At 37.1% G+C, this 23,106-nt stretch overlaps 3 protein-coding genes across 5 annotated transcripts; 1 reads left to right on the forward strand and 2 right to left on the reverse strand.

The window, feature by feature from the left end:
- The first annotated feature begins 8,559 nt into the window (after window positions 1-8,559).
- On the forward strand, window positions 8,560-8,928 carry LOC107795729 (multifunctional methyltransferase subunit TRM112 homolog A). Its single transcript, XM_016618406.2, has one exon. It carries the CDS (start codon window positions 8,560-8,562, stop codon window positions 8,926-8,928), a length of 369 nt encoding a protein of 122 aa, XP_016473892.1.
- Window positions 8,929-9,547: 619 nt separating this feature from the next.
- On the reverse strand, window positions 9,548-15,724 carry LOC107795728 (uncharacterized). The gene is made up of 8 exons (XM_075226352.1): window positions 15,291-15,724; window positions 15,058-15,198; window positions 14,654-14,878; window positions 12,336-12,543; window positions 10,731-10,867; window positions 10,403-10,483; window positions 10,173-10,239; window positions 9,548-10,093 (listed from the first exon to the last, which is right to left on the reverse strand). The coding sequence occupies exons 1-8, from the start codon at window positions 15,590-15,592 to the stop codon at window positions 9,779-9,781; spliced, it is 1,476 nt and encodes a 491-aa protein (XP_075082453.1). The 5' UTR covers window positions 15,593-15,724; the 3' UTR covers window positions 9,548-9,778.
- Window positions 15,725-16,315: 591 nt separating this feature from the next.
- On the reverse strand, window positions 16,316-22,915 carry LOC107795727 (putative mitochondrial adenine nucleotide transporter BTL3). 3 transcript variants are annotated; one of them, XR_001650230.2, is made up of 5 exons: window positions 22,263-22,909; window positions 20,123-20,426; window positions 17,789-18,256; window positions 16,866-17,012; window positions 16,316-16,541 (listed from the first exon to the last, which is right to left on the reverse strand). XR_001650230.2 is itself a non-coding variant. In XM_016618403.2 (5 exons), the coding sequence occupies exons 1-4, from the start codon at window positions 22,730-22,732 to the stop codon at window positions 16,944-16,946; spliced, it is 1,311 nt and encodes a 436-aa protein (XP_016473889.1). In that variant the 5' UTR covers window positions 22,733-22,909; the 3' UTR covers window positions 16,316-16,541; window positions 16,915-16,943. The 3 variants fall into 3 exon arrangements, 2 of the variants coding, with proteins under 2 accessions (XP_016473889.1, XP_016473888.1); XM_016618403.2 differs by having other exon boundaries at window positions 16,915-17,012; XM_016618402.2 differs by lacking the exon at window positions 16,316-16,541 and having other exon boundaries at window positions 16,788-17,012; window positions 22,263-22,915.
- Window positions 22,916-23,106: the final 191 nt, after the last annotated feature.

Consider the following 23,106-nt stretch of genomic DNA (forward strand, 5'->3'; position numbering starts at 1 on the left):
ATAAATATGAGGTATTTAACAGATCATGTGTGTACTAAGATGTGTAAGCTTCTTGATAAGGATCCCTAAGGCAAGAATGTCTATCCATTCTTACGGTAAAAAGAAAAAAGAGAATCGGAAGGTAGACACAAGTTTCAGCAAGTAAAGGAAGCAAGATGAAAAGGGGTATGAGCTACCTAGCTAATGAAGATTATCGCAGAGGAATATAAGAATTTTGAGTTACCTTCAACAGTAACAGAGTTATATACAATTGATCACACCCATTTCAGTTATGCCCTATAAGGGCTGACAGGTGTAGTTTAAGAGAAGGACAGGATATCAGGATCCGGCTGGGGTTAGAGTAACCCAAAATGGTGAATGGATTGTTTGTGTTAGTTGATACTTCCGAAGGATAGCGCAAATGTGGTAATAGATCTCATTGTGAGACACCTAGATGGTGGACACTAGAATAGTACAACTAGATATGAGTACTACAAATATAGGCACTGGAAGCCTTGAAGGGATAAATATTACCTTAGTGAGGCTCCCGTCCCTAGTAGATAAAGAATGTTAGGCAAATCGAAGAGCCAGTAGATGGAGCAAAGTGAGCTAAAAGCAAAAGAATGTCTTGTTTGAGTTTTCAGAATAAAGTGATAGACATAAATGTTAGCGGGAAATAAGAAGAGAGTTAATGAAACATTATGAGTAAGATGTGATACCTGGATGACAACGGTAGATCAAAAGGATGACAGTATTACAGAGTCTATAGTTAAGTGAGGGAAAAGACGAGAGGTGACAGGCCTTAAGACAACCAAAGAGTATAGACCATAAAGTCATATCCTCATTTCGAGAAATAATTTCGTGACTCTAACGCGATTACCAGAAGGAAAAGTTAGACCCCAGAGTAATAGAAATCAGTATGGATTGGTGAACAAGATAAACTAAACATGAATTAGGGACTGAGTGATTTGATAATGGTCGACATTATGAGAATTTCAGACTTCGTTCCGGCGATAATAGAATGGACAACAGAAGAAGATTCATGAGAAATTCAGGGAATGGTCATTCAGGAAGACGCTTCCCTAAAGCAAGCAATGTGAGCAAAGTTAAGCTTAAGGGATTGTATGTGCCATTTATAATAAGTGTCACCCTCACGAGTAAGGAAATTTGTTATCCTTGGTACAGAAGGATTACCGCGAGGCGAGTAAAGATCATCGATGATGTGAAAAGACACCAAATATGAAGAGGTAAAATGTCTATACGTAGATCATCGTAGCACTAAATATTAGTACTCCCCTAAATAGGGGAATATGACGTGATGTGGCATTAAGATAGAATTAAGTGGTTCTAGTAACTATGGAATGGTAAAGGAAGAATGCAATACAAATGAGAAAGGAATGAGATTGCACTTATTCAAATCCTACCGATATGCTACGATTCCAAAACATTATGCAAGCACGACACCAAGGAAATGAAGTAAGGGTTCCTGCCCGGAATGTTATTGATAAATAAGGAGCCAGTGCGAGAGGTAAGTTAAGACAAAGGAAATAACCGAAGAAAGATTACGCGAAATATTGATATAAGAATGGGCCAACGAGTAGTTAGTAGTTGATTCAGGAAGAGCCTAGTTATGGCTAGGCAAGATAAATCAATAGATCATACAAGATAAACATAGTGAACCCCCAACATGGGGAATTCAATCTCGCAGATATGACATCATGATCCTTGAGAAATATTCAGATAGGAGTTGGGGGAGTTAAAGGTACCGTATGAGTGTTACAAAAATAAAAGAGAATGCCACTGAGAAGACAGTCAAAACTTCAGTTCAGAAGCAACCCTACAAGCACAAGTACGTGGAGGTAAGTGACTAAGCATAGTTATAAGCAAGGAAGAACATCAAAATTCTGTCGAGTATACGATGTGATAAGCTCGTAGCTTTACAAGGGTCAGAGGGTCCTCCCTAAATACTACAATGAAAGAGTAACTGAGGAAATAAGGAAGAAGGTTTCAATCTAAATAGGGTAACTCGAAGGAGAAATGGCCATGTGAAAACAGTCTCACTACAAAATTGTATGCACTCCAAAAGAAAGCTGAGAAGGAACGAAAGGAATTATTCGAGCAAAGATCTAGAGTTGGTTACGTTATGAACACACTTCAGAATTTGGAGTATTATCCATGCATCATATATGTTGACAATCATACAGCCGTAGAAGACTCCGATATAATTCAAAAGAAAGAATTAGTCCAGGTCATAGACAAAGGATTGAATTGTTAGAAGATTGTATCATGGATATTCCATAGCGTTCATGAAAGGCTAAAATAATAACAAATACCATGAGCCGCAGATCGAAAGATAGCTTAAGCATGCATAAAGGCTAATCAGAGGGAAGAAGAAACTAAAAAGTTACATCAACTAAGTAAATCAGGAGTCCGATTATTGGACCCAGAAAATTATAAACATCATGATTGAGAACATTGCAGAATCACTCTTAATATCATAGGTACAAGAGAGAGAGTACAGTAGCCAAATTCTATAATGGCTCTACGATAAAGCCAGTTAGAAGAGTACCAGCCTTATAAGAAGTCAGTATGAAGCTTCCACCGGATTATGTATGCACAAAAGATGCAAGTGTTATAATAGAGCTTCAAGTTGTGGATGTGAATTATACCTATGTGGAAGGGAGGTCATGAAACAGATAGAAGAAATGATGCGAGATTTTAAGGTAAGTGAGGTAAAAGTGAACAATGTATGAGATACTCAAATGCAGAAGATCATGAATAGTCCATACTTCGGATAGAAAGCTAGAAGCGTTGGGATTCAGTATCCTGGAATGATAGCGGCGTCGTCAATGGAATATCTTCCATCCTATGGTTTCTAGGTACCGACAGGCCTAGTTAAGAGAGTAAAGAAGAGTTTGAGACGATGTGATGTCTCGCTTGATGTTTCAGAATAACATAAGGAAATCTATGGTGCAAGCAAGTTGAAGGAAGGTTGCGAGCAGTATCAATAGATATGTATAAGTCGCAAGCTAAAGTATGGCAGAGCGACAAAGTTTTAGGAAGATGGGAGTAAGGATGGGAAAAGACGAGTAAGAAGGTGACCAGAATGGATAAATCCTCGGGATTAAGCTCATGAAAATAAGAGAGATGATGGTTTCTCTAAGTTATAGAAAGTTTAGTATATCCTGAATGAACTCAAAGGAGTCTAAGAGTAATAGCATTTAGAAGCGATGGAATGTTTCCCTGGTAGTAGAATAAGGGTGTAATTGTGATGGATAAAGGAGGACGTTTGGGCCTTTGATTGAGTAATGATTTGAATAAAAAGGGGGATTTCATTAATTGTACAGGATTAATTTACCCGCATAAGGTGAATCACATTGGGATGCTATGAAATACGGTTATGGAAATTACTCCAGATGTTCCTCGATGCAACGTGAGCCCTAGTAATTACGTAAAAGGTTTCAAGTCATCAGTGGTAGATTGTAGATCAATATTGAGGTGAATAAACAATGGATGGATAAAAGTTACAAGTATGAGATGAGATTAGGCCGTCATTCTTAAGATGAACAATAATAAGGAAGCATTAAAGGACTTAGACTTATACATATAGGATAAGCAACGAGAGTAAGCTGGAATTTGGTAGGAGACCCCAGCAACGATAAATCGAAGTAAGAGTTATGGTATAGTATGACCTACTTAGATGCAGTAAAGTCATATGGATAGATAACCGGGTCTATGAAATAAGAGATAGCAATATTCGTGAGTTCAATAAAGTACCGAGCAAAGAACTTCAGTATACCTATAGATGCCCAGAGGGACATCTTGTCAAGCTCTGTATATGTTTACAAAGTGAGGCCTAGAGATTGGCTAAAAACGTGAGGGAAAATGAGAGAAGAGTCGCATAGGCGCACATACAAGGACAAAGACGTACATACTGCATAACAGAAGGTAGCAACAGTTACGAGATTGGAAGAATTCCGACCACAAGTCATGGTGTGAGAAAGAGGCCTAAAGGGGGGAATGCCCTGGCCTTTGGAATTATTTCACAGAACAGTTGCCTAGATGGAAAGGAAAATACTAAAGTATTCGGAAGATATAAGTTATGAAAATGATAAGTGCATCAGTCAAAATTCGAGGACGAATGTTCCAAAAGGGGGAATGATATTACACCCCCATATTTTCGTATGTGAAAGTACGCCATAAGTAAATTGATGAAATCTCGAAAATGAAATGTTACATTCCGTATTTCCGTATGTTAAAGTTTCGTCGTAAGTTAACCGACGTAAGTCCGGGAATGAGATTTTGTTTTTTGAAGATTATAATCATTATGCTATTTCAAACAAGTGATAAGTAAATTCGTGAAAGGGAGAGGGTAAGCAAATCGAAAAAAATGAGTTTCGTCGAAGTTTGACATTTTGAGATAAAATACGGTCCAAGCTATAATACCTCGTATTTATGGACTAGTGTCATACAAGGTACTACATGACCATGATAGTAAGGTGCATAAGGTATGTTAAAAGTGAGTAGTGTTTTAAGTAAGTTGAGATAATTCTTAATTATGTGGGTAATTGGTTAATTATTGGGTAATGAGAGATTACCTAGTTAATTAAGAAATTATTGGATGATTAATTAAAGAAATTGGATAAGATTAACCCCCTCCCCCCCCCCACACGTGGCAGCAAGCCACCCTAAGATTTATGACTCTTAAGTCATTATGGATTATGCGGCAAGATTAAGGATTAAGTGGTTAAGCCGCCACACCAAGTGAGGCCCCCACACCTATCCCAATATACTGCCCCTCTAAATTAGAGATGTATATATATCAAATGATAAGAACGTGAGATTTGGCATCTTAAGAACATATATCAATTTAAAAGAGAGATTTGGCATCTTAAAGAGAGGTCGATATCTCTTTAACATCTTAGTAACGTCTCTAATTCACTTCAGCAAATTCAAACAAAAATTTGCATCTTAGCATCCTTAGTAACTTGATTTTCTTGAAACAAAATTCAAACAAGATCTATTATCATCTTAGCAACGTGAGATGTTGCAATTTTAAGGGAGTATGGTGCAATCTTTCTCAAGAATATCATACGGATTTTTTCCTACTCCGATCTTGCCGTCACGTGTTTTTTCGCAAAAGACGAGTGTTAGAGGGATTGTCAAGAGAATCGACTCTGGTATGTTAAGGCTATCCCTTCTTTCCTTTTGGAATGGTCCAAATTATACAAATGAAACGAGCAAAATACGCAACTTTCTTGATTCCCCATGTGTCTTATTATTCTATCATCTGCTCATGGGTCTCAAAAAATACATAAGTTGATAAAGTTTATTTCATGATATTAATCAGAGGCATAATGGTCTTATGACATTCAGAGAGATTTTATTGACGTACTTCTCATGCATTGCATTCATTTATACATGTACATTGACCCATGATCAGATGGCGTTATATACGCATATATATGTATATTATATGTATATGGGATATGGGAAAAGGTTACGGCATTATATATGCACCACCACCTGATCAGCTAGTATACATTGATGATTTACCCACAGTGGCCGAGATGATATGATGGGATTCCATCAGAGGCTTGATGATATTATGAGTGCATATACCTAAGCATGGTATGACATTTATACGCATATGCATGACATTGTAAATATTAATGATTCACAGAGTTATTCAGACATACATGTCGAGTCTTTTACTCTATGTTTCTCTCATGTATATTGTTTACTGATTTTTATTTCTTACATACTCAGTACATTATTTATACGGACGTTCCTTTGCCGGGGGACGCTGCGTTTCATGCCCACAGGTCCCGATAGACAGGTTGAGAGTCCTCCAAGTAGGCTATCAGCTCAGCGGAATGTGTTGGTGCGCTCTATTTGCTCCGAAGTTGCTTATGTGGTCAGTATGATTAGGACATGTATTGATTAGTATGGCGGGGCCCTGTCCCGACTTTTATAATATTTATGTACTCTTAGAGGCTTGTAGACATATGTCGTGTACGTGAAAGATTGTACGGCCTTGTCGGCCTATGTTTAGTGTAATTTTGGTCTTATAGGCCATTATGTCATATGTATAAGTTTGTATTCCCTCATGCTTTACTCCGGTTCATTTATCTATGATAGAATGATACTAATTACGTTGGTACTCGGTATAAGGTACAGGTTCCCTTCACGGCCCATCAGTTTGGGTCGTGATATGGTAGTCAGTTAATGTATATATATTCCGGGATGGATCTTCTCTGGGCCGGATTAGCCATATACAGTACTGAGTGATTGAGCATGATGAGTTGAAAGTGTGAGACAGTGAGATTGAGTAATCTGAAAGTTGTGAGTACATGAGTTCATTTCTGAGATACATTGCATTGACATGCACACATGACATACATGCATAGAGATGTATCTTCCTCATGTTGTACGGTATCACGTCATTCATGACTTCTCATATATACTGGCATATGTGCATAGTGATGCATTTTACACTGGCTATCTAGAAAGAAAATGAAACATCTTATTTATTGTTGAAAGAATTTTGAGAAAATTACTGTTTTTAAACTTACTCATGTTTTTGGCAACTTCGGTAAATAATTTGGGTTTTCACTGATATACTTGAAAGACAGAACTATTTTCAGAAATCATGATTAAGCTAAGCATTTTATCTCTGAGTTACTTCTTTTATTACTTGCTTTACGTTGTTATGGACTGTTGTTGGCTATTGGTGTTGGACCCGACCTTTGTTCCAGCTCGTCACTACTTTCAACCTAAGGTTAGGTTTGTTACTTATTGAGTACATGAGATCAGTTGCACTCATACTATACTTCTGCACCTTGCGTGCAGATGTTGGCCGCTGACGTTGCTGAGACCGACATGAGCTGGATTTGAAGATGTACCAGTGTTCCGGTTGTAGCTGCCTCTTGTTCATGGTAGCCTTAGATTTACAAAGATCTGTTTATGTACATTTCGAACAGATGTTGTATTTATTTCATATCATCTTTTTATATTCTAATCTTAGAAACTCATGATTTGTACTACCAGTCCTTGGGGAATGTATAAGATTTAGATACTTTCTTTGACTTAATTGTCTTGTAAATTTCATTGGAATTGGATATTTGATAATTGGCTTACCTAGCGGGTTGGATTAGGTGTCATCACGACTAGTTGGATTTTGGGTTGTGACAGATATGGATTATGTTTTTTAAAAATTCGGATATCCGGATCGGATTCGGATTGGTATAGTTTAATCCAATCCGACCCGAAATTAAAAATTATATGGACCTATATAAATACTAGACTAAAGTTTTAGGGTTAGGTCTTCTTTCTTATTTCATTTTTCAGACTTAGCTATTTAGGTTATATCGATATTTTCTCTCTCTCACTTCTCTGCTCCTCTTCTCTTCTCCAACTCTCTAGTCAATTTCCATTCTCAGTCACGACCAGACGACGCACACCCTTAATCGACGGTAAGACTAACCTATTCTCTCTCTCTAACATGGTTGTTAATTATTATTGGTTTCATGGTTGCTTTCTCCCTCTTTCTTAGAGCTTAAAGGTGGTATTTTTCATCTTTTATATAGGTATTTTCAGAACCTACACCAAGAAACTTGACCCAGTGATAAGCCTTAATAATGCGTACAATCCGATCCGAAAATTCATAATATTTATCCGATCCAAACTTTAAAATCCGATCTGATCCGATGCTAATTCGGATTGGATTCAGATTGCATTTTAAAGAATCCGAAATCCGAACTTTCAATCCGAAATATGCTAGATCCGATTCGATTTGATCGATGAACATACCTAGTTGGTGGGGATGGGGAATACTGTTGGAAGGTTGAAAAAGAATTTTGAAAAATATATTTTCTTCTCTTGATAGGGAAAACATTTTCCACATTTTCCTCCAATTGAAGGAAAATGAGTTCATGAGAAAAATATTTTTCAAAATATGTAAGCCAATCAAAAATGAAAAAATTAAAAAATATTTTCCAAAAAATATTTTTGTTCGTACCAAACACACTCTTAGTCCGTGTAACTTATTAAGATTAATATTAAGACATTTCATCAAATTTTAATGCTAAAAGATTTCGCCAAACGACTTCAACTTTAGTGATACTATTACTAATTCTTAATAAATAAAATATGTTTAAAAAAGATATTCTCATTAATAATCTAACTCTAGAAAATAAGAAGTAGTCAGTGTTGTTACTGTTTTTGGAAAAATATTGTTCTTAGAAATATATTCCGTGGCACTCCCTCTACAACGCAGATTGGCCCGAACCTTGACCCGGCCCAACCCTAGACTTTTTTGCCATGCCACGAAATTCTATAGTACAATTACAGCAACCAGCGACTCGAGGAGTAGGAGAGACGACTGCGAAGTGCGAACAGAAGTTCAGCGGCGCCCAACAGCATTCGTTCCTACTTCCAAGTAATACTGGTTTTAAGTTTTGCTTCTATTTTCTGGCTTGGCTGCGGCAATCTCTTGATATATTGAAAAGTAAATGGTTAAATATTTTTGAATTGGGAATTTTCTCGAATTTACTTTTGATTTGTGAAATTCATCCGCAGATGAGGCTGTTAACTCACAATATGCTATCATCCAACATCAAGGGAGTCGCAAATGGATTTCCGCTGAAGATCGAAGTTGAGAAAGTGGTAGCGAAGGAGGTCGATTTCAACATCGACTTCCTCAAGAACATGTTTCATAAAGTTGAATGGAAGGCACTGGCGGAAGCTTCTAGAACCATGGGCTATGCCGAGCTGCCTGAGAAAGCTGATGCGGCTATACTCGAGTCCGATGATTTTCTTCATAAGTTCCACCATGCCCTACTTGAGCTTCATCTGGAAGAGGGTGCCTTGGTTTGTCCCGAGACTGGCCGCAAATTTCCTGTCACTAAAGGCATTCCTAATATGCTCCTTCATGAAGATGAGGTTTGATTTTTATTTCTCTTTTTGGGTATTGATGTGTTTTGCTTTGGAAATGGGGGCTAGGGTTTTTGATATTAGGGTTTAAGGAGTTGGTTCGAACCATTTTGATTGTAATGTGATAGCCTTGTCGATATTATGGAGTGATTATCAGAACTTCTTTGTTCGGAAATTATTGAACGTTCAGTTTCCTATCTTTTGTTGTTCCTTTTTCTTTTTTAAATTTTTATTATACTCCCTCCGGAAACTTTTATAACCTCATAACCCCACAAACCTTTTAGGCTCACTCTATCTAAATTGAAAACGGGGAGTAATGGTTTTGAAGTCAGAAATAATAACACGATAAGGTCCTACGCACCATTCTCCTCTGTTGTGGAATTATACTTAGGTTTGTCGTTGTATGATGGTGGCAAAAAGGTCTATTTTGAAATGCCAACAAGTCAAGGTTGAGCTCCGTAATTTGCTGCAAACATTCCAGATGACCTTACGCGTAAACAATTTTATAAAGGCCTTGATGTAACATGAATATCTCAAGAGCGTTTAATATTAAGCAAACCCCCTAATTCCTAATAGGTATAATCTAATGATCATACTGATGAAAGAAAATTTCAATCTACTAGCAACAACAAAGTTTAAATTAAACGGACCATCATTAGTCCTTAATTTGCATCAGAGTAGATTTGCTATAGCACTGTAGTGTACAAAGGTAATTTGTTTTGTGACATCTAGTGTACACGAAAAAGAATGGTATACTAACGTCAACCTTCTTAGATTGAAAGGGAAAAAAGAATAATCCATTATTCATCACAACACGAGACAATTCCTTATGGGGGTGAGGCACGCCATACCAAACGCATATTAGCTAGCTGGAATCGCTTCTCCTGTTCTTGCGAGGAGTGGTTTCATAGGGGGGAAGAGGCACACCAAACACCCAATCAAGAACATTCAAGTACTTGGATCGGAAGACATCCCTCTCTATAGCATAACAATGCATGATAATTGCAGTTGCAATGCTAAAAATCACCACATCGGCTCTCTTTAAATTTTTAGACCGAGGCAAATACCCAACATCGACCATGCACGTGACGAAACTCTCAAGTGCCCGAGCAAGGCAGTAGAGCGAAATCTCTATCCTTCTGCTCTTCTTTTCAATTGCCAGGGCCAGACCAGTAGGGAACTGCAAAAGAAATTTATGTTAACTTTACAGAGGGAGAAGTAAACAACAGGTTAAGAAAACTAATTAATCGGTCCTATACCGTCCCCAGTACCACCATGGGGATGTTACATCTCCTGAACAGCCTGAAGAGGATGCACGTCCATAACCTAGCAATGAAACAATACATGCAGGGAGATAAATGAACATTCAAAGCTAGAGGACTAAAACGTGGAGGGAACTTAAGCTCGTCAGATCAAAAGATCTTGAAAAACGAGGAAATATTTACAACAAAGACAATAACATGCGATTACAAATCAAATCAGTTCTTACCAGGCAGATGAACAATACACGGAGAGAAATAGACTAGACCTTGCTGTACCAAGAAGACCCTTTGCCAAAATTGTGTTAGGTCTGCAAAAAGTAACACAAATTGTTGTAATAATTGGAGCTGAAGGAAGATGATTGTACAAATATAGAGCTTGGAAATAAAATGGGCTAAATGCAATATTGACTATCATGATGGAAATGTACTATCAAATAATTGCTTACTAAAGTAACAACTACACTACATATAATGCTTCAGATTTTAGCAATCATGATCCAAGAGAAGAACCAAGAAGACAAAATACTTTGTTATTAAGAAACCAACATTCAGTACCTTTTCAAGAGCCCTTGACGATGTACAATGAGTGCAGGAACTAAATAAACTGGAAGGTAAACTGGCAAAGCCCTCTTGTAAGCTTGAATTAGAAAAGAAATAAAATGTGCACCACATCCTTGATTCTCATGTACTATCTGCACGAACATCCAAAAGGGAAAACAGTGCTTATCATCAACAAATTAGCATGTAGAGTAAACTCTTACAACCCTTGATTACCGTCAAACCAAAAATTTCAAGAAAGTGTAGTGGCACCTACTTTAGGCAAACACATGACACACAATCAAGAGTCTGCAATAGAGGCCAAAATAACAGGATGTTTGGTTTTTTCATAACAATTACAGGTAGAGCGAAAGTATGCTAGGGCAATGCATCATCCAGCCACATCCTGGGATGAAAAATCATAAGTGGCTTACTCTTTATAAGGTATACAAGAGGCTACAACATTAAAGGTATTTTTTTCATATGAAGCTAATCAGTGAAGCATGCACCATAGTTGGAACTATAAAGCAAACTAGCGAACAAAGTTTATCATGTATTTTTAGTTTCAAGAACTCCTGATATGCAGAGTTGATACATATCGGTGACACATATCAAACCTCAGATGGTTCTCCTCTTCAGCTGGGTATTCACTACTACAACAACGACTATGTCTCAGTCCCAAACAAGTTGGGGTCGGCGATATGAATCCTCATTCTTTTCATTTAGCTCACTCATATCATCATCATTACCAAAATAATATATATATTAATAATAATAATAAAAAAAACCATAATAATAATAGAAGTTCTCTATCAAGTCTAAAATGGGTATTCACTACTGTAAATAAATCATAACTCTTAACTTTTTCTGCAGTTCAACTTAAATGCATTTCACATAGCCCCAAAATACCACATGAAAGAAAAATGGATGATATATAATAATGTCCTAACAGAGTACAGTATACGAAAAACAACGAACAACACATCTTCCACAAACACAGAAAAATTTCCAGATACCACACTTGTCTTCATTAGCTCTAAAAAGTATTGATTATGAAAACCAAAGGATAATAACAAACAGCAAAAGGGAAAAAAGAACTAAGATATGGTAAAATACATAATCTATAAAGTAGTGACTACTAGAAATAGCCAATCTCGTCGATTTACGGACCCCTTAATAAGAAGATATCAGTCAAGTCCCAAGAGCCCTCGTTGTAACCTTAAACGTTTGTTAATTTAAACCTAACTTCAAAAAACACCCAAACAACCTCAAAAGCTTTAAGAATACAAAATCATAGAAACAGAGGACAAAAAACAACCTCAATCCAAACCTCCAACTTCTAGCTCTACACAGTAAATATTTTAACTCCTTTTCCCCCCAGCATTTTGTAAAGTAGCTAAAAATTGCTTTCGCAGAGCAAACCCAACTAATTAGAAACCAGCAGTCATAAATTTGAAGAGACAATAGAGGGTTTGCACAACCTCTAATTATGCCTGATGTACTGGCTTAGTGCATAAATTTATACGTAATTTCTTTAATTACTTACCCAAAAAAAAAAAAATAGAAACCAGCAGTCATAATTGAACTATTTTTCCTGCCAAGGAACAGGAAATTGTGACATACCGAGCAGGGTACTTTCATTTGTGGATCCAGCTTAATGTCAACACCATTGGACTTGTAATGATTCTGTATCGCATCCAAATTGGCTACAGAGTTCCCACATGCCAGGTCTCGCACACCCTGCAAGATAACCTGAGCTTTCCCACCATGTTTGTTGAGAAAGGATTTGTAAGATGGATGCAGACTATCTTGCTTCAATATATAAGCGGACCTAACATAAATAAAAAAATGGAGTATGAGAGAAAAACATAGCTCAGAAGGGCATAGGCTTCTCAGAATCAGCAAATCAAGTCTTCGTAGTAAATCAGGTTTTTGAATGCGGAACTTACCACATTTTTTCAGCGAAACAATAAACTGACAGGAAAAAGATTTTTTTTTAAAATCTTTATTAAGACTGATGACAACAAGTGTTTAACAACTACTTGTAGACAGACGTTTTAGGTAAATTTCTGCAGGAAGTTGTAATCAGAATTGATCCTATGGAAGCACAAAATTATATCTTTTTCATGCTGGCAACAAATCTAGATTACTAGACTTTGCTGTGTACACTGTAATATGTCAAAAAATGACTTGTTTAAGTACATATTGCGTCCCTTCCTAGTTCCATCAAATATTACAAGTTTGACCTCTTCTTGTTGTTGCTAACACAAGTACACACAGATCTCCCACATAATCACCAGAAGCCAAAGTTAGCTTGGCCCTTGGGTGGTCAAATTAACAATTTTTTATTGTATTTTGGGTGGTCAAATTAACATAGGAATTCCACTTGGGCTAATGTAGTACGGAAGCTCAAACAGTTACTTCGGTTCATTGTTAATGTACGGTATCCTAGACATAGTGTGCTTGGGGATAACATACATACAAAGACAGTGGTATGTGCATGACTGAGGCTTTGCCTTGTATAAAACTTTCCATTTAAGATACGTGCATATGTTTAAGGGAGCTAGGGCTTTGGAAATGCGGTGTTACTTCCTTCAAAGGAAAGATTAAACATGTCAACTATCTCGTGGAGCCACTGCAAATTGGTGCAGTTTTATGCTTCATCGGTTAAACGCATGCCATCAAGATTTATATTAACAGAATTCTACTTACATTGGTAGGAGGGATTAGAGAATTGGATCTCAAGACAAGTCATATAATCATAAATTCTTACTGAAATTAAAATATACTTTTCCACATTCTTTGTAAGGCAAAATCATAATACAGTTCTTTCGTTGTAACTTGTGACAGACAAATAAAGAATCTGAGATTAACCTGATTCAGATATGACAATTCTACTCTCCCTGAAACATTTACCAGATTATCAAGTGGGATTGGATCAGTTTAAATATTTATGGTTATAAGACTACTGAAATGTCAGTGTCCAATCAGCACTCTGACTACCATATTTGTTTTTTTTGATGACCGAGAAATCCGTCTGGGGCCGATCCTTTGGACCAATCGCAGCCTTCGAAACTCGTGGATAATGGGTCCGCCCCTCTACCCTTCTCCACTTAAATACCAGGCTTTGCTTTGCATGGTGTGGGGGCTTGAACCTGTGACCTAAGACACAAATCCACCACCCTTTGCCACTTGAGCTAGGCCCTGGGGGCAGCTTTAATTTAAATTTAAATTCAGGTTTTAATTGAAAGACTGAGCATGCATGTATAAATAGTGGAACATACAGCTTAAGAATTTGTAAGCCGCTGCTAATAGTGTGCCCAGTGCAACTTGACTTTATATAGCTGCCACTTCCATTAGAACCCCCCCCCCCCCCCCCCAAAAAAAGAACTTTGAAAGAACTAATTAGTTATGCAAGTCTCTAAGGCCGCATCATACAGACAATAGCTCACCTTCGTCCTCCAGTAGTTCAAGGTAGCCTTTCACTGTCCACTAAAATGGGGTAAAAAGTTCAAAGGCAATGACCATTTCTCGGGGACCTTTTCATTCGTGTAAAGACTTGGAAAGTACCTAATTTCTTGGCCAACTTCAGTACGAAGCCAAATCAACATGCTTTAGCTTAGATTTTAGCATGCTTAGTTTCAATTTCTAGGCGCAGCAAGTTCACATCATATTCAGTTTTTGCCATTATTGAGAGAAACGTTTACTTGTTCATGACATTACAGTTTATCAAAAAAGAAGTGCTAACAATGCATAAAACTTGCAGCTTTACATTGTTAAAAAAGGAAAACAGATTGCCTAGAATTATATAACATTAATATATATATATATATATATATAAAGAACAAGAAGTATATGACTTGCAATCACAGAAAAAAGTCATTACTCCTATATCCATATGAAATTACGTCCCTACAAATGGAAGAAAAAACAATGCTTACAGGATCTGTGAAGAGGATAGACACATGAGGAAAATGTCTCCATGAACCCAAGTCAAAGGCTTGCATATGTGCCCAAACCGCTTACTTTTTATTCCACATCGCGATGCCAACACAGCTGCACGCATAAGAATGTAAATTGCCAAGCTTGTATGCTGTGTGTTCCCAGTAAGAAGCATTGATGGCCCCGCGATTGCACCAGCTAGCAATGCTCTCCACTTAGCTGTCCTGAATTTCAATTAAGTTTCTGCTTAATTTACTGTTATGTTAATCATCTCCCAAACTCGCATAACAAATGCAAATTTTTCTGATTTTAACAAATTCAAGTATATGTATTTGTGTGTACATAAATAAAACAAACTGAAAATTTTTGAATGTAACACACACACACACACATAGTGTGGTACCTTCGATGACCGCCCCAAGCAGATACAATTTCATCAACAGATACAAAAGTACCAGCGAAAGTGCCAAGGAATAGACCATATCTTAAAGTCTCCTTTAGTGCCAAAATTATATCGTCACTGCTCGACACCATTTGCGCTTTCCTAAACATGAAAAACAAACTCAAATGAGATAAGCATAGCTGTGAAATTGAGATCTAAAAAGCTTTGATGATTCATAAGAAAAGAACTTTTACTTCGCAGAGGACAACGATTTTCTACGTCGTAGCCGAGAGAGAACAGCGAAGATAGCGAGGCCACCTTTGAGGCCAGCGCCAATGGTAAAGCCTTTAATAGAGGCACTATAGATTCTCCAAAGCTTATCGTAGTCCTGAACCGGATAGGATTCAAGGCTAAGCAACGAGCAAGATGACGAAGAGGAAGGCAGAGTCGATCGCCGGCAATGCTGGCAGCTTTGATTTTGGTTTTCATCTTCGGTGGAAGAGCACATGCAGCGGCCGCCGGCAGCGGCGTCAGCTCCATTGCCGGACGGCGGCATAGCGGCGGTGGAATACGTTTTCGAAAAGAACTCTGTGCTTATCGAAGGGCAAGTGAAAGTGTTACACGTATGATTGCCAGTTGAGATGAACCTTTTTTTTTATTTTTTTATTTTTTGGATTGAGTTTTTTTATTGTCGTTTTAAAATACAACACTAATTAAAGGACCACACCTCTTCGCCTATTCGGTCCTGAACCTGAAATGGCAAAATTCTGTTTTTTCTTCTCACAAAATGCTCTCCTTTGTCCGCCGAAAATAACACACGTCCTTTACATTTAGTTACAACTTAACGATATATTTAAGATTTTTTTTCTGTTACCGTTGACTTTTTCTCTGTCCTCCTTAAAAACGTGAGAATGATACTCTATTATTTCCGAGCTCTGAAAGTTTAAGAGAGTCAAGTAAAATTTACTCCATTGCTGACAAATATGTAAATATGGTGTTTCTTGTACCAAAGAACTTCACTTAACTTACGTTTAGAGTTTAGACCGCTCACAAATTAACTGCTGAATTGTTCCTCAACAAAGGAGCTTATTATTTGCTTAGGAACATTGAAGTAAAGGAAGAGAGGTTGTTGCACATTTTTCCTGCTATATTAACAGACGAAATTTGAAAGAGCAATGTGAGAAAAATTCAGTTAGATACGTTCACCTATAGGTGTATCTTGACCTACAAATACATTATTTGTACAAAGCTTGGACGAGTTTGACAAGAGATGCAATCATTTAATTGTTAAAATGGGTGTAATATCCATCCAAACTGTTGTTCAACTTGAGTTACATTATAAGCGACTAAGCGTAAATCAATCATCGCCGAGTTATTATAATTTACTCTCACTTTATCGTTGCTCTCCTCACCCTTTTCATTTCCCCAAAAAGGTAATCATTAATCAGCTATCTTTTCAGCCTGTTGAAGAGAATACCAGCCTTTTTGTTTGATAAGCTTTTTTCCTGTTGGGACAGAGGAGGATTAATGACAACATGGAAAATTACAGTGAAAGAATTTCATTAATTTGAATTTAGACAATTAAGAGCAAAAGAGGTAGTAAGATAAAAGGGTCGGAGTTTTATTAGTAGGATACATATAACATGTAAATGAGATGAATGTGGTTAAAGGGGTTTGGGCTTTTATTATTGGTACAGACTACAGATAAAGATGATCTTACTGAGTAAAAAAATAGCAGCGTCAAGTCTGTGAGCCTGAATCTAAATTAAATATTTCATTAAGTGTTAAAGAGAAATTTTAGCTTCAATGTCCAACAAACTAAACCCTACCTCTTTAATATCATGTGATGAATAACATTGTAATACAATGCTTCTGTACCTCGTTACTTCGCTGTTAACAGATGTTCTTCATTCCACTTTGAGAACAATCTTCATGAACTCGTAGACAAAGTAGCTTATGGATGCTGAAGGTAACACCTGAAGATTCAGAACATGATAGTTAGAATGGGAAGTCTTGTTAGTAACGAGATTCGAAAAGAAGAAAATGAACTCAATCCCTCAAATATATGGTTGAATTTGGAATATTATAATCACAGAATATGCAAATCAATTGAACTGAAATATGATAATTTCTCTAGTTGTGGATGTAGTGTTTCTGCTATTTAAAGAAAAAGTCAGCCATAGGGGCAATCCAATAAAACGAAGGAGAGGGTGAAAAGGAAGATAAAAGGCAGAAAATAGAGAGGCCACAACTCAGAATCTTGTTCTCTTAGGGCTCGTTTGGTACGAAGGATAATGGATAATTAATCCCGGGATTAAATTTGAGATGAGTTTATCCCACATTTGGTTGGGATAAAATCGTGGTATAACTAATCCCGAGATTGTAGTGTTTTCTTATCCCCCATGGAAGGGTGGGATAACTAATCCGGGGATAATTAATCATGGGATAACTTGTTTCCCAACCAAACGACCCCTTAGGTGGTTGTATCCCTTTAGTGACCTAGATAGTTTTTACATCAGGGCAAGGAGAGGAAGTTTTAACCCTTGAGACTTAGTAAAATAGAGCTGATAATACTTGTTCTAGTTAACCAACTGACTATCTTAACCTAATGAAAAATTGCTACTTCCATCTGCATATTGAGGAGCACAACGATGGGGGGAAGAATGGTATTCAGTTTCTGAGATTGAAATGACTCATTTACTGATGAAAAAAGTATCTTTAACATAATGCATGGCCACAACGGTACTGGTACCTGTAGTAAACTAGGGATTAACCCTGCATATAGAGCTGGAACACCCCCATGTTCAACAATCTTTGCACAAGTTGCCAAGGCACTCAGTTTGGATGCTCGGCCTTGTAATTGAAGTTGCCTTCTAATGACCTCAAATGGGTAGGTTGCAGCTTCAGCACACGCACCAGCGATAGCACCATGGAGCAAGGTCCTCATAGGTCCCAACTCAAGCTGGTCCAAAGCATTGAGCTCTGCTCCCTGTTGCTTCATATACTGAATTCTTTTTCTTCCTTCAGGTGAATGCAAATAAGCTGATTTTAATATGTCGTACACACTATAGAAGACAGCTGCAGCTGGGGCCATACTCAAGATGGAGGGTACTAGGCCCTTATAAAGAGAGAAGAATCCTTCAGTTCTGATCAGGTGTTTGAAAGCTCCACCTACACCGCCCAAGGCTTCTCCACCCCGTGCCACTAACTTGGTCCGGATCTGAAAGGCTTTAAATTATCAGGCAACATTGGAAATAACAAAGAAGAAGCCAGAGGGAAATCAAACTTCCCCAATCATTAGGAGGATAATCAATCTAATAAGGAAATCAATTGGTGTGAACACGTTATGCATTTATATTTATTAAAAAAAATTGTTACACATTCTTATAAAAGAATGAAATGCAAACTATTTCAGCACAACAGCTGCTTCCATTTTCAAATCAGAGACATAAAAATTAGTAATATCACCAGGCCTACGATGCTAATAAATGACAGAACATCATTCCATGCACTATCTTTTATTATAAGCATGTATCAGACCTGAATGATAAGGGAGAAATTAGTTTGGCCCGTATTAACAATGACAGACAATGTCCAGTGCCCATTTTGTTTTGCTGGGTCACTGATGGACCGGAGATTTGTTCTATTTTTTCATCCCTTTCCTTGTTTTTCTCTCAGACAAAGCTGATGTACCAAACTTTTCTTCTTTTTTTTCTTGATCAGTAGCTGTTAGACAATTTTTATACAGGGAAATCCGCTCCTTTGCCCCTGCCTATATGGCATCTTCAGTTGGGGCCCTTCTATTATTTGATTTAGGAAAAAAAATTAAGACCTCAACTGTATTTTTTAATCCTAAATGAAAGTTAAAATTCTATAATTCTTAGTTTTATTTTGTTCTTTAATTCAATAGTTTTTCCTATCTTTCGGTATCTTATGTATATCAATGAATAACAATAAATAGCAAAAACAAAAAGGGATGTGCTTAAGGGTCTTCTAGACATGATTCCCTGTGATGTGCTTAATAGTGTTTATTCTTGATCGGAAGTTAGTTTGCTCGAGGATGAGGAAAGCTTTAAAGTTTGGGAAGTTGATAAGAGTCTATTTATCAATCCCAATTATTTCTTCCTTAACCACCCTCTTGGTCTGTGCCCAAGGCTTCTCACAAGCACTGTCCCACCTCCCCAGTCCTTTCTGCCACTAATTGGCATTGCTTTCCCCTTGTCACACTCGCTATCTCCTTCCACAACTCACCAAGAAATGCTAAGAAAACAAAAAAGGTTTAGAGGCAAAACTGCTTGATAAGTTAGAACTCATCAGCAGATGAATCAGAAAGAGTAACTACCGAATTTTAACGTGTTTCCATTAAGCAACTGCAAAATATACGAGAAATAGGATAGATGGATAAAAAATGGGATGGGCGCAGAATTATTGACACTTGAAGATGATGTATCCAAAATATCAATTTGCTTTCCTTCAATTCCAGAACTAATTGTTTCATATAAAGAATCTTTTGTTTATTGGTTGCTGAATTTCCTAAGCAAAAGTCCCTAACAAAAAGATGTCTCCTTCCCACTGGCAGAAATCTATAATCAATGAATGATGCAGATCGAACTGACAAGCAGCTAGTGTTTTGCAGAACATAAACCAAAAGATTATACGGGCAAAATACCTCCTTTTCAACTCCACATGATATTTTTAGGCCTCTTTTTGGATATCATTTGTATTTGCGGCCTGCCTTTTTGGATTGCTAGAGGCTGAGAGTCAAAAATTGTATTTAAGGAATGGAAACTATACGCAACATAAAAGAAGGTTTATGGAAGACGAGAAAAGAAATTTCTTATTTTCATTTTCTCTTGCTATTTTTGGATTAACAATGTTAAAGAAAGAAAACAATTATATAAAAAATGGAACTAGGAAAAAAAAGGTTCTTAAAGTTGATAATTCTGTCGTCGACTAGATCAAAATGCTAAAATGATGCACTGACAGTTTTATGTGCTTATATGCAAAATAGATGGGCTTAATTGAAGATTATAAATATCAAAGGGACAAAAATGCAATTTTCCACATCTCATAACTCATGACTTACGGTGTCCAGTGGTAAGCACATCACAGTAGCAGTTACTCCAGCTGCGGCACCAGCAACAAACCTCTCGATGTTAGTAGTTTCTTCATTTCCTGATAATCTTAGGAGTTGCTTTCTGTATGTGTCAAAAGCACAAAAATTAACTGCCTTAAATGGAGCAGTACGAAGGACATTGACCAAGTTCCCTTTCCAAAAGCCTCTCAAGCCTTGAGTAGCTGCAATCGTTTTGATGAGCTCCACCAGGTGTTTCTGTTCACCTCGAACTATGTATTCCAGCTTTAGTCTTTCAAGTGGAGCAACAACAGTTCTGCTAAAACAAGATTTATTCATACAGAGTTGAAGCAAAAGATAGTTGTGTGAAGAAACTGATTTCAACATCGATTTGGAGTACACTTTAGAAGTAACTTCAGAAGCATGCTTAATATCAAACCTAAAAAAATAGAAGGTATATAGATGGATATAAACTAGACTATCTGTTACCAATTTTACTATTTTAACAAATGTAAAGTAATCAAATAAATATAAAGAAAGTTAACAGGGCTATGAGTTAGTTCATACAGTAAGTTGTCGACTCTGACCATCACAATGCCGGAGAGAAAATGGACAGAAAACGAGAATAAGGAAATGGAAGTGCACAAAGACTCAGAAATAATATAGGGGTTGATTGACCAGGTATGATCGCTTATAAGCTCTGAATAGTTTCAGAATAAGGACCATTTCTGAAGTTTCATGTTGGTTCAAATTTCAGAAAACTGCAGAACATGATTGAGGCAATTTGTAAGCTTGAAACTTTTACTTATCAAAAGGAGGGGGAAAGAAAAAGAAATATCTTAACTCTAGGAATACAAAAGTTAACTTCTTTGTATTCAAAACCGTATGATTAAAAATGAATTTAAAACTTGGGTATAAGGAATATCCAGAGGCTAAATCCAAAGAAAAGGTTTTTTTTTTTTTTTTAAAGCATTCAGATCATTATTATTTTAGGTCAAAACGTGATGTTCTTCTTCTCAATGCGAGTGTCTTGCTTGACTTTTACGAAAGATTTAAACCCCCTCTCCTGCCCTCTGGAAAAAAAAAGGAAAATATAAACAACATGGTAGAAACATGGATTACTTTATGAGTAACAGGCCTAGCTTTTTGGGTAAAAGCTTACTTCTGACTCATCTCTATGTTGGAATGAAGTGAAAAAAGTGTGCCTAATCAGAACGCGATGCTTTTGTTTTAAGAAGATGGACAGTAACGTGACAAGATCCAAATAAAAACCATGACATCCATGTAAGTGGACAGTATCTGAAAAGCGAGACAAAAGTTTGAGCAAGATGGATTATCGCACATGCCTTAAAACATGGATTTATAACTTAACGGAAATAGGCCTTTGATTGTGAAAATAAACCCAAGACAAGGGAGGGATAGCCTAGTAAAAAAGGACCTCTACCTCCATGAGGTTGGAGTTTCGAGTCACCAAGGGAGCAAAATAGGGGAAGGGATATTGTTTGCTCCTGGATGGGGGGTTTCAGCGGTGGGGTCTACCATATCCAAAAATAAGAAAAGGAGGTACGAGTAAGACCAAACATCACATTAAATCTTAATGCTTCATCTCAACAATTTTGACCTTAAAACAACAACACAAGCATAGCTAGTACACTGATGACGCTTCCATTAACAACGGCAACATAGTGATAAATAAAACAAGACTCATCTGTTTCCCAGCACTTAGACATGTGAACAACCATTAATTGAAACCATCTACTTTTGACGGAATTTTTCTCCATATTTACAGTTCTTCCATATCCTAGTATTAAAATTTCAGGCCCCTCTTCAGTATTGTTTCTCTGTAAATAGAGAAAATCCCTTTTCTCCCACATATTCACAGCTTTTCCCTATCATATATTGAAAAACTAATGGCACATTCCTTGTTTCCTAGCTTTCCAACTTATAAGTGCAAGTAAAGATATGGATGTGAGTAGTTAGGGAGGCAAGCAAATTTTACCTCAAAGGCAGTATGGGAAAATTCCCTACCACAGTTTTAAGTATTGCATAGGAGATCAAGTGCAATAAAAAAGTCAGCTATGCAATAATTTTGATTTAGTTCAAAATGTCACGATTGAAATTAATAACACTTCGATAGGAGAAAAGCACTAACCTTGATATCATGGCAGCAACTGCTCCAGCCCACAAATGTTTAGTGGTATTCACTGCACCACGACGTCCCCTTAGCCCAATATTTCGCTTCCTCCCGCCTCCAGAACCGTCACTAGGCTCCTCCACCTTGGAACTCTCATCTCCATTATTACTCAACAAGCATTCACTGGAATTTCCGACAACGCAAGTATTCTTCTTGACTGATAAACTCAAACACAAGAATTTACCCCCAAAACCGGCACCAACACTCTTTTCTCGCCTGAAAATTGGTTTACGACGACGAATGGGAGAATGTAACTCATTAGAATCATCAATTGAAGAGACATTTAGAAAATTTGTGGTGGTGGTGGTAATTGAAGAAGGAATTATTGGGTCAAGAAATAAGCCACCAGTGAACAAAATTGTATCTGGGTTTTCGATAAGAGTTTGACTTTCTTCTAAGTGTTTAAACAAGGTATGAAGTCCTGGCATTCTAAAGTAAAGTTAAGATAAGAAGAATTTCTGTTGAAATTCGTTGGCATCAAAGTATGCACTGTTATGGGATAATGTTGGATTGGCGGATGATGGAAGGAAAAATGGCGGTCAGCGTTGCTTATGTCGCCGCATAGTGAGCGGCTTCAGCCTTCTTAATTATTTTTCGTGTGGTATCAGTGTACTGCTATTAAACTAAGGAAAAGAAAAGTACCATTATTAACTATAAATTATTGTTTTTGGTACATTATTAAACTGAAAATGCAGGCAAGCTACAGTACATACTTTATTAAACAATTAAATCATAATAAGCTGTAAGAGTCAAGACACCACAGTGATAGTTCAAATTCATAGAGACTAGTGACCAGTCGGCT

The sequence above is a fragment of the Nicotiana tabacum genome, chromosome 12, assembly GCF_000715075.1.
Source record: "Nicotiana tabacum cultivar K326 chromosome 12, ASM71507v2, whole genome shotgun sequence".
Taxonomy (NCBI): domain Eukaryota; kingdom Viridiplantae; phylum Streptophyta; class Magnoliopsida; order Solanales; family Solanaceae; genus Nicotiana; species Nicotiana tabacum.

Coding starts and splice junctions, on each gene's coding strand:
- LOC107795729 (XM_016618406.2), top strand. CDS start 8,560: ATGAGGCTGTTAACTCACAATATGCTATCATCCAACATCAAGGGAGTC.
- LOC107795728 (XM_075226352.1), bottom strand. CDS start 15,592: ATGCCGCCGTCCGGCAATGGAGCTGACGCCGCTGCCGGCGGCCGCTGC. Junction 14,879..15,057: donor GCTTGGGGCGGTCATCGAAG/GTACCACACTAT, acceptor ATTGAAATTCAG/GACAGCTAAGTGGAGAGCAT. Junction 12,544..14,653: donor CTATCCTCTTCACAGATCCT/GTAAGCATTGTT, acceptor TATTTATGTTAG/GTCCGCTTATATATTGAAGC.
- LOC107795727 (XM_016618403.2), bottom strand. CDS start 22,732: ATGCCAGGACTTCATACCTTGTTTAAACACTTAGAAGAAAGTCAAACT. Junction 20,427..22,262: donor GTTGCTGCCATGATATCAAG/GTTAGTGCTTTT, acceptor TTGTTTTAGCAG/AACTGTTGTTGCTCCACTTG. Junction 18,257..20,122: donor TGTGCTTACCACTGGACACC/GTAAGTCATGAG, acceptor AAAGCCTTTCAG/ATCCGGACCAAGTTAGTGGC.